The sequence below is a fragment of the Oncorhynchus gorbuscha genome, linkage group LG02, assembly GCF_021184085.1.
Source record: "Oncorhynchus gorbuscha isolate QuinsamMale2020 ecotype Even-year linkage group LG02, OgorEven_v1.0, whole genome shotgun sequence".
Classification (NCBI taxonomy): domain Eukaryota; kingdom Metazoa; phylum Chordata; class Actinopteri; order Salmoniformes; family Salmonidae; genus Oncorhynchus; species Oncorhynchus gorbuscha.
In genome coordinates, this window is record NC_060174.1 from 72,555,182 (window position 1) to 72,567,281 (window position 12,100).

Below are 12,100 nucleotides of genomic sequence, written 5' to 3' on the forward strand. Positions count from 1 at the left end.
CAGCATTCATATTAATGTCTTTTTATCAGGTTTTTGCTTTGGCAGACCATGACCCCAACTGCTCTATTATTATTATTATTATTATTATTATTATTATCTAATGTCAAATTGCTTTGCGTTCTACTAGTAACCCAATCTTATCTCAATCTCTTAATTCAAAGACTCAATCATGGACACTCTTACTGACAGTTGTGGCTGCTTTGCGTGATGTATTGTTGTCTCTACCTTCTTGCACTTTGTGCTGTTGTCTGTGCCTAACAATGTTTGTTCCCTGTTTTGTGCTGCTACCATGTTGTGCTGCTGCCATGTTGTGTTGTCATCTTAGGTCTCTCTTTATGTAGTGTTGTGTTGTCGCTTGTCATTATGTGTGTTTTGTCCCATATTTTAATTTTTATTTATTTGTATCTTTAATCCCAGCCCCCTTCCCTGCAGGAGGCCTTTCGCCTTTTGGTAGGCTGTCATTCTAAATAAAGAATTTGTTCTTAACTGACTTGCCTAGTTAAATAATGGTTAAATAAAATATACAAATATAAAAAACCTGGCTGTCCTAGAAAGAAAATGGTAAAACACTTAATTGTGAGGCTAAATATAAGGGCTGCAGATAAATGAAAAGCCTGGGTTTTGCTGGGGTATCGGGACTGATATGGTTAAAAGGGCCAATTCGGGGACCATAAACTACCTTAAAGTTATGGTAAATAATGCAATAAATAATGTTGCAGGAATGCCAATCTTATCTGTTTCTAACTACAGAAGCACTTTCAGAACAATCTGAGATGGTGGACGTCATGGTTTGCTGAAATTACATGGAACGACTCTCAAGTGCTGAGGATGATGGCTGAGGAACCATGCAGTTGCAGTTGTGCAGGGCGGAGAAGGGGGAGTCTGTGCTGTGAAACACCAAATAAGGCTTTCAGTGGCAGTCAAGAGACTGCAGGCCAGGAAATAGCTAAAAAGGAACTGACGTAATCTCAGAAACCTTGAGTCACTAGATTACAGTTCCTTGGGAAACTGTAACAATGCCAAAAGGAGCAAAGCCTACACTAATGGTAGGGGGACACATGAATGACTGGTGTGAAAAGACATGTTAATACAAATACAAAGATAAACAATTTATAAAACTATAATCTTCTCATGAGTTAAAAGTCTTAAAAGGTAAATGTCACAACACTGCACTTTATTTTACTGTCATTACCTGAGGCGCATTTGATCGCAGTGATTTTAAAAAAAAATCCTGATGTCTTACTTTTCTGTCTTGTGAATCATGTAGTAGGCCTATGCTATGATGCTACACAGAATGGCATATTCAATGTTCCTAATTTGATGTAAATAATTGGTTAAAGATAATGTATAAATTATATAAATTACAGATGCAGTGCAATATAACATCAATAGAACTGAGTCAGTGGATTCTACATTGAACTACATTTCCCTGGGCTGGGCTGTGTAGGAAAAACCTAATACACAGGCCTGGTAAACTTAACAAAGGTTTGCCATAGATCAAACTTTAAGTACTTTTAGATTATGTATAGACTACATTTTGATAGAGCAGATTGCATGTGACCTGACCTGCATCATTCAATAGCAATCCTATAGGACAGACTACCATAGGAGTTCACTGTTGAAGAGTGCATCTGTCAGGCTAGATGTTGTACTACTGGGTACCACAAAGAAAAACATCGTCAACGAATGGGAACCTCCGGTAAACCCACAGCAAACAAAACCCAAACTAATTGGCCACGTTGATATGAATAATAACGTACAAAATGTCTAACATAATTGTTTACGAACAGGGATAGAGTTGATATGAATACAACGAAGCGCCATTCAACTTCTTTTAAAGTTCATTCGGAAGCCAATCACGTTCCAGGAAGGGGGGGAAGTCGATAGCGCATAGTTTGACACAAAATAACGGTTAATAGAATTGACACAAACATAGGTCAACAAAAAATAACTTTGGGCAACATTATAAGCTATCAATTCATTGAAATCGTTAATTTAAAAAGTTTCGGAGAATCTGCAGGAAAAATATAGGTAACAGCGATATAGACAATAAACGTTTCATTCATTTGATGCGCGCGAAACCTTTTCGGACCTATAGCCCTAGGCTACTTTAGGATACAAAGTCAGACAAATTCAGTATCCTCATTTAGTTTATTGCGTCGAATAGATGCTTATGAAAGCATATAGTGTAGTCAATCCAAACATTTGACCTTGTATCATGGGCTAAATTATCTTTCTCGATTTAACAAGACCGGAATACATTTTGACCAGAGTGGCGTTTTAAATAACGTCTATGTATATGTGAACGTTGGAAATAAACTGTTCACAAACACAAAAAAAAAAATACTCACAGTCTTTGGCATTTTTGCAGTTCTCGTTCTTTAGTCACTGATGTCAGGAATTGGATGATGGCAACAATGGAGTCAACTAAAACGTGTGTCCATTAGATAAGGTGCTGAAATATCTGAAATAGCGTCAGTCACGTTCAGTTTATCTTTGATTTCAAACTTTTCCCACAACCTAAAGAAGGCTACTCGTATTTGACTATTTCTTTGTTTCGCCTCAAAGTCGTGGTCCAGAGCTTGATTTCCTGCTAATAGCACTGTGACTGAAAAACCACACCCAACGCAATGAAGACATACTAAAAGTAGTTTTCAGCAGACTCCGCCTGTATTCTCATGACCCGTTATGCCTTTGTAAAACTCCAGTTAAACGTAAAGTTTAACTATACTGAACAAAAATATAAGCGCAACTTGCAACAATTTCAACGATTTTACTGAGTTACAGTTCATATAAGGAAATCGGTCAATTGAAATAAATAAAGTATGGATTACGGATTAAATAAAGGTTCAATAAAATAACAAATACATAATAATATATGGATTTCACATAACTGGCAGTGGTGTAAAGTACTTACGTACTTATTTTTTACAACTTTTACTTTGCTACATTCCTAAATAAAATAATGTACTTTTTACTCCATACATTTCCCCTGACACATAAAAGTACTTGTTTCATTTGGAATGCTTAGCATTGCAGGAAAATGGTCTAATTCACACACTTCTCAAGAGAACATCCCTGGTCATCTACTGCCTCTGATCTGGCGGACTCACTAAACACACATGCTTTGTAAATTATGTCTGAGTGTTAGCTTGTGCCCCTGGCTATTCGTCAATGCAAAAAAGAAAATGGTGCCATCTGGTTTGCTTCATATCAAATCAAATCAACGTTTATTTGTCACATGCGCCGAATACAACAGGTGTAGTAGACCGTACAATGAAATGCTTACTTACAGGCTCTAACCAATGGTGCAAAAAAAAGGTATGTGTGTATGTGTGTGTGAGTGTGTAGGTTGGTAGGTAAAGAAATAAAACAACAGTAAAAGGACATTTGAAGAAAGAGTAGCAAGGCTATATACAGACACCTGTTAGTCAGGCTTATTGAGGTAGTATGTACATGTAGGTATCATTAAAGTGACTATGCATATATGATGAACAGAGAGTAGCAGCAGCGTAAAAGAGGGGTTGGGGGGGGGTCACACAATGCAAATAGTCCAGGTAGCCTGTTCAGGAGTCTTATGGCTTGTGGCTTTGTCCTAGACCTGGCACTCCGGAACCGCTTGCCATGCGGTAGTAGAGAGAACAGTCTACCACTGGGGTGGCTGGGGTCTTTGACAATTTTTAGGGCCTTCCTCTGACACGCCTGGTGTAGAGGTCCTGGATGGCAGGCAGCTTTGCCCCAATGATGTACTGGGCCGTACGCACTACCTTCTGAAGTGCCTTGCTGTCGGAGGCCAATCAATTGCCGTAACAGGCAGTGATGCAACCGATCAGGATGCTCTCGATGTTGCAGCTGTAGAACCTTTTGAGGACCTCAGGACCCATGCCAAATCTTTTTAGTTTCCTGAGGGGGAATAAGCTTTGTCGTGCCCTCTTCACAACTGTCTTGTTGTGTTTGTTGTTGATGTGTACACCAAGGAATTTGAAGCTCTCAACTTGTTCCACGACAGCCCCGTCGATGAGCATGGGGACGTGCGCGGTGCCCCTTTTCCTGTAGTCCACAATCATCTCCTTAATATTGGTTACGTTGAGGGATAGGTTGTTTTTCTGGCAGCACCCGGCCAGGTCTCTGACATCCTCCCTATAGGCTGTCTCGTCGATGGCGGTGAGCAGGCCTATAACTGTTGTGTCGTCAGCAAACTTAATGATGGTGTTGGAGTCATGCCTGGCCATGCATTGTGGGTGAACAGGGAGTACAGGAGGGGACTGAGCACGCACCCCTGGGGAGCTCCAGTGTTGAGGATCAGCGTGGCAGATGTGTTGCTACCTACCCTCACCACCTGGGGGCGGCCTGTCAGGAAGTCCAGGATCCAGTTGCAGAGGGAGGTGTTTAGTCCCAGGATCCTTAGCTTGGTGATGAGCTTTGAGGGTACTATGGTGTTGAATGCTGAGCTGTAGTCAATGAACAGCATTCTCACATAGGTGTTCCTTTTGTCCATGTGGGAAAGGGCAGTGTGGAGTGCAATAGAGATTGCATCATCTGTGGATCTGTTTGGGCGGTATGCAAATTGGAGTGGGTCTAGGGTTTTGAAATTATTTATACTTTTACTTTTGATACTTAAGTACATTTTATCAATTACATTTACTTTTGAAACTTAAGTATATCTAAAACCAAATACTTTTAGACTTACTCGAGTAGTATTTTACAGGGTGACTTTCACTTTTACTTGAGTCATTTTATAATAACATATGTTAACTTATACTAAAGTATGACAATTGGGTCCTTTTCCCCCCACTGATAACTAGGCAGGAGCACAGAAATACTCCTCAGCTGTCCGGGTAGCTGGTCTCAGATGATCGTGAAGGTGAAGAAGCCGGATGTGGAGGTCCTGGGCTGGCGTGGTTACACATGGTCGGTTGTGCGACCGATTGGACATACTGCCAAATTCTCTAAAACGATGTTTGAGGTGGCATATGGTAGAGAACTTGCGAAAGTATTTCTTTTAAATGGTGTTTAGTAGGCATTCCCTAATGGAAATATGTAAACGTAAATATATCTGGCCCGCCAGATAGCTAGTTCCTGCCGTCCGGCCGGCCAGACAACTAGTTCTGACCAGATAGCTAGGTCCGGCCGGCCGGCTGGCCAGGTAGCTAGGTCCTGCCGGCCGGAATGCCGGAAAGCTAGGTCCGGCTGGCCGGCTAGATAGCTAGGTCTGGCTAGGCAAGGGATACACATATTTGATCTTCAGATAATGTTATCCTGTTGCAAAATGACTATATTTTTAGATTCTAAGTGAATTGCTCTGTTAACTTGTTTCAATATTCAAATGTTACATTATGTCACATGACAGGTTGGCAGCTGTATTGTTTGCAATCATTGTTACAAATAATACTCACAACAATTTAGGGTGATTGCAGGGCCGGAGGCAGAATGAATCAGCTGAATGGGCATTTGATTTACATAGGGGGAATGTTTTTTTCACGGGGCCTCTTATTTGTACACTGCACAATAAAAAATAAAAATAAACTAAAACCGCCCCTTCAAGCTAATTCTAATAGTGTAATTAATACATGTGATATTTGCTAAAGCAAAAGTAACAATTTGGTTGTGTTTATGAAGGTCTTAGGTAACAGTAGAATACGATTATTTACGCAAATAACACAAAATCATTTTTATTAGTTTACGTTACTGTAAGATATGTAAAAATAAAAACACAAATTCAAGTGTTCAATACATTTTAGTGCCTTTGTTACAACTATCAAACAGAAAGCATGTGTTGAAACACCAACCACCAAGACGTATGGTCAGCAAGATGCTTGGTCAAATGTTGAAAACATCAGTAGCCTAAACATCATTACAGTATAAGCGCCAAGTGTGCTTGATTAACAGTGAAAATCATCACAAATGTAATAATGGCATTAGAATGAATATAAGTGTCAATATGACAAGACAGAAGTTATTGTCAGATTGTGTCTTCACGCAATGGTATCAGTTGGAGCATGTGCATGTTACAAACAACAAAATCTGGTGAGTGCATTGCTGATGTTGCATTTTTGCTTTATATGTAGGGCCTGCTCTCTCTTTTGAATAAAAGTGCGTGCTAAATGGCGTATATTATCCAGTGATGACATTTTGTGTTTATAATCCTGATAATCCAAACGTTGTCACAGTTTAATTTGTTGGTGTCACAGGCAGTGCGCCTCGGAGGTGTATTGTTTTTAATATAAAAAAAAAATGTAACCTTTATTTAACTAGGCAAGTCAATTAAGAAAAAGTATTATTTACAATGATGGCCTACCCCGGCCAAATCACGTCCGGATGTGATACAGCCTGGATAGGTTCAGGCTGAGGCTCAGAATCAGAAATATAATCATCAGAAATGATTATTAAGTATTCAGACCCCTTCCGTTTTCCACATTTTGTTACGTTACAGCCTTATTCGAAAATTGATTTTTTTTTTAAATGTATCATCAATCTACACACAATACCCCATAATGACAAAGCAAAAACAGATTTTCTGAATTTTTGCGAATATATTTAAAATCAAAAAACATACCTTATTTACATACTGTAAGTATTGAGACTTGACGGAAACCTGTTCCAGAGCGCTCAGGACCTCAGACTGGGGCAGAGGTTCACCTTCCAACAGGACAATGACCCTAAGTACACATCCAAGACAACGCAGGAGTGGCTTCGGGACAAGTCTCTGAATGTACTTGAGTGGCCCATCCAAAGCTGGACTTGAACCCGATCGAAAATCTCTGGAGAGACCTGAAAATAGCTGTGCTGCGACACTCCCCATCCAACCTGACAGAGCTTGAGAGGATCTGCAGAGAAAAATGGGAGAAACTCCACAAATACATGTGTTCCAAGCTTATAGCGTCATACCAAAGAAGACTCGAGGCTGTAATCGCTGCCAAAGGTATTCAGCAAAGTATTGAGTAAAGAGATTGAATACTTAAGTAGATATGATTTTTTTAAACCGGTTTTTCCTTTGTCGTTATGGGGTATTGTGTGTATATTTACGAGGGGGAAAAACTATTTAATCCATTTTAGAAGAAGGCTGTAATGCACTGTGCCTTCAGAAAGTATTCACACCATTTTAATTTTTCCACATTTTGTTGTGTTACAGCCTGTTTTTAAAATGTTGATTTTGTGTCACTGATCTACACACAATTCCCCATAATGTCAAAGTGGAATTTTTTAAATTAACAAACAATTCAAAGCTGAAATGGCTTCAGTCAATAAGTATTCAAATCCTTTGTTATGGCAAGCCTAAATAAATTCAGGAGTAAATATGTGCTTAACAAAGTTGCATGGACTCATTCCATGTTCAATAATAGTGGTTAACATGATTTTTGAATGACTACCCCATATCTGTACCCCACACATACACATATCTGTAAGGTCCCTCAATTGAATAGTGTATTTTAAGCACAGATTCAACCACAATGACAAGGAAGGTTTTTGATAGGACATTTCAAAAATAAATGCTGAATATCCCTTTGAGCATGGTGAAGTTATTAATTAGTCTTGGTATGGTGTATCAATACACCCAGTCACTAAAAAGGTACAGGCATCCTTCCTAACTCAGTTGTCGGAAAGAAAGGAAACTGCTAAGGGATTTCACCATGAGGTCAATGGGGATTTTAAAACAGTTACAGAGTTTAATAGTTGCGATATGATAACTGAGGATGAATCAACAACATTGTTGTTACTCCACAATACTAACCTAAATGACAGAGGGGAAAGGAAGCCTTTACAGAATGAAAATATTCCAAAACATGCATCCTGTTTGCAACAAGGCACTTGATTAATACTGCAAAAAAATGTGGCAAAGAAATGAACTTTTTGTTGTGAATACAAAGCGTTATGTTTGTGGCAAATCCAACACAACACATCACTGAGTACCACTTCATATTTTCAAGCATAGTGGTGGCTACATCATGTTATGGGTAGGCTTGTCATCAGTAAGGACTAGGGAGTTTTTTAGGATAAAAATCAACGGAATACAGCTATAAGCACAGGCAAAATCCTAGAGGAAAACCTGTTTGTCTGCTTTTCAACAGACACAAATTCACCTTTCAGCGGGATAATAACCTAAAACACAAGACCAAATCTACACTGCAGTTGCTTACCAAGAAGACATTGAATGTTCTAGTTACAGTTGACTTAAATCAGCTAGAAAATCTATGACAATTCAGGTGTGCAAAGCTCTTAGAGACTTATCCAAGAAGACACTGATATAATCACCATCAAAGGTGCTTCTACAGAGTATTGCTTCAATGGTGTGAATACTTTTGCAAATTAGATATTTAATTTTCAATACATTTGCTAACATTTTTGTATTTCTTTATTCCTTTCTTTTTATTTTGGGGATTTGTATTTTTTTAAATATATTTTTTTATTTAACTAGGCAAGTCAGTTAAGAACAAATTCTTATTTACAATGACGGACTACCCCAGCTAAACCCGGACGACGCTGGGCCAATTGTGCACCGCCCTATGGGACTCCCAATCACAGCCGGATGTGATTCAGCCTGGTATTACTGTACCGTAGGAGCTAAGAACTTAAGCATTTCACTACCCATGATAACATCTGCAAAATATGTGTACGTGACCAATATAATTTCATTCAATTATAACCACATCATAACACTTTTCCTATGATTTGTGAGACCTGTGCACTCAACTCAATATACAATATTAATAGAGGGTCAAGACGTTCTGTCTGTTCTCTAGTCGTCACATCATCTCCTCTACCCCATCTATACACAAGGGCCTCTCAAGAGAGACATTTTGTTATTACTGTGGAGTAATTTTATAGCATATGGTTGTTTACTCATCCCAGCCTTTCACTGTGATGCCATTAAGTTGTGTTGAGGGGTAGGGTGAGTGCAATAAACAGGTGGCATGTGTGTTTTTCGGTTGTGACGCAATAGGGCTCAAAGCAATCATAGACTATACTTCTCTTTTCAATTCTATGATCTATACATTCGGTCCCAGAACATGAATTGTGAGTTTGGTCATCATTGCTATGTTCTTTTGTTGTGTAGACGTTTGAAGGATTTCGAGAGGAAGACAAACCAAAGAGCGTATGGCCAGCACCCTCTGCAGACATGAGCTGGATCCTTGCCCAGATCAAGCACTTTGCTTGAGTCTGGGTCAGTTAACACATCCATTGGTATTGTAATGGTTATGTCAACTCGACAAACTGCATCAGAATGTATTTAACAAATAGTAATTGTATTGAAATGGAAAGCTCCAGGCCCTCATTGATCTTTTTCCCACATAGTGAAATACTAATATATGCATTGATGGAGGATGGAGTCATGGTTCCAACCATTGTACAGCTGGAGTCACTTGGTGTTGACCCCTCAGGTAAGACTGGGATTAGGTTGTTTTCCACCAATAAAGTTCTTAAAATAAATCTGTGTAAATTCTATGATTAATTTATTGATGAATGGATGTTGTAGTAATACTGGGGTCATGTCAAAAATAGTGTAAGCCATAAACACTTACCTTACTAAGAGAAGAATGCCTTAGTTTTTTAAGAAAATGCCTACCCCACTGCTCCCGGCCTTCCTCGAGTCGTCCTGCATTTCTGGATGCCCAGCTCTTTTATTCACCTCCTCCTGGAGAAACTGTTTGTGGAGCTGCAGCAGCTCTCTGAAAAAGTCCAGAAACACAGACCCTTCTATATTGCTGGGTGGATCTCTGAGGTCATCCTCTGCAACGCCAACTGTACAATCATGTTCTACCCCAATAATAAACTCCATTTAAAGATAAAACAGTACCAGATTTACCTGATAAAATTATGAATCAAAAAGCCAAAGGAATGCCAGACTGGAGGACAAGATCTTCATGAATCGTATCCAGCTGAGGTGGCAGCAACTCCTTGCAGCATGTCTGAACGCTCCGTGTGGCAATGCCTCACCTGCTCCAGCAGCAACTGACTTAATTATGTACACACATCACTTATTGTATTCTCTATTGCTCTGTACCAGCTTATGAAAAACATTTTCTGCCATTATGTTTTAAATTGACTTACTGTTTGAACTTTTGGTATCCTGGTGGACATGGAGCACCGGGTCTGACCCATGCAAGGCCCAGCCAGAAGATGGAGGACTTCCAAGAGTACCTGAGCCCATTTGTCCGGGCCGAGAGGGCCGAAGAACTCAGGGGTTCTCCCTGGCAACGTTGCACAGGTCAGTTCAGTTGTCATGCCAATTTGCAGAACATGAATGTGATCGGATATTCTGATTCCATGTTATTTCATTATATCTAAACAGGATTGTATTGATAAGCAATAATCGACTTACAATGCATTTTGTGTTCTCGCCTCTTTAGACAAAGTCCAGTGAAAGAACACTTGGGAAAGTCCCAGGCCAGTCGGAGGACTCTTCCTGCCTGATGGTGAATAACCTCTCTACTATGACAGTGTTTGACCATCAGGTGGAGATGGAGATTACCAGTCAGCACGATGCACATGCAGGCTAAGAAACAACAAAACAATATCAGTTATACTCTAAATCATTTGGCTTCCATAGAAATATAACTAGAAATATAGACAGGTTGGTTGTTTAACATCAAAAACCTTGCGTGCTCAACCATGGGGCAAAACAGATTATGTTGGCTCGCTTACATTGTTGACAACATGTTAGCTTTATTTCGTCTCCACTGTTTATTGAAAACATATACATTTGCACAATGACCACTTGTCTCTCAAATACATCGTTACGGTTGTTGGTTCGCTAGCTGGCAAATGTTAACATTGACATGAAGTCCCTCAAAACAAGACATGGTAATAATAAGATGAAACGAGTCACTTACGATTGCACACATTGCAGTTTTTTTTTAATCAATCTGGCCAGTCAAATCACAACCAGCCTACCTCTGCCCCATGGAAGCACGCACATTGTTTGTGACGTTTTCAGCCAACCCATCTATGAGTAAGCAATAGATCAACGCAAACATAAGGTTCCCCTCATCGCTTTTATGCCACTAATATGTATCAGAATGACAAATTCTTATGAATTATATTCAGTCAGAATACTTTTTTTTTAAATCCAGTGGCATATAAATCAAAGTTAATTTGTCATAAGCACAGGATACAGAGTAGTGTACACAGTACACTACTTTGCAGACATGAGCTGGATACTTGCAAGCTCTCCTCAGTGAATATACAATGGTGAGTATTTTCAGCAGCCATCCTGCACCCCTCTGCTGGCCCTTGGATGGGGGAGTGCTGTAGAATATCAAAATGCTGTTAAAAAAATGTGACATCTGAAATGCTTGACAAGATGAAATGCTTGATAGGGCCAACAAAATAACACCGTATAAACATAGTTTTGCTTTATTTGAGGAAACAAACACACTTGGTCATAGAGACTTACATTTTGTTTGAGCCAACAGACCCAAAGAGTTCAGTGTTTTTGTCTTTTTGTAATTGTTTTCTTACTTAAAACAATTTAAAAGCAATGCGTTTCATTCAACATAGAATAGAACAAACTACTGCAGCTCATAACACATGACCTAGTTGTCAACTCACTCTTATAACCCTTTTACATTGCAAAACCACAATACAAGACAGTTCAATTTAGCTTTAGGACACGAGACCTGAACTAATTCACAAATCTGACTTTGTAAGCGCATTTATCATTTATAGTAATAGCACACATCAATAATATTGTTTCTGAAGTAATTTGTAGTAAATCTCATAGTACCTGAGAATTGCTATTGTGGTGTATAAGATAATTTACAATGTCAGGTGAGCTGGTCTATTTAGAACATTGATTCAAGGTTAATCTACACATTGACAATTATTTGTAGCATTTCAACCCTCTATCTGCTGTGTTCAATTCAAACAATAAAATCAACCGCAAGCCTAGTTGCTGAGACCACCAATATGAAGATAAAGAGTGAAATCAGTCAAACATAGGCCTATGTTTTAAATTCAAATGTAATTACAAATGCTCAGGGCTAAAATAACATTTCTCATTTTAAACATATTACTAAAACCAATATAATCTCACATGCTTTAAAATACTTAAGGCTAGATCAAATGCCATTTGTGAGTGACAAATTTACCAAAGTAAACT

The 12,100-nt window shown here is 39.0% G+C and overlaps 1 protein-coding gene across 1 annotated transcript in view; it reads right to left on the reverse strand.

Moving 5' to 3' along the window:
• Positions 1-2,632, reverse strand: part of LOC124008895 (moesin-like) — a 35,089-nt gene extending 32,457 nt beyond the window's left edge. Inside the window, exon 1 of the mRNA XM_046320494.1 lies at positions 2,352-2,632. Coding sequence (XP_046176450.1) covers positions 2,352-2,363 — 12 coding nt within the window. The 5' untranslated portion in view covers positions 2,364-2,632. The remainder of the gene's footprint in view (positions 1-2,351) is intronic.
• Positions 2,633-12,100: the final 9,468 nt, after the last annotated feature.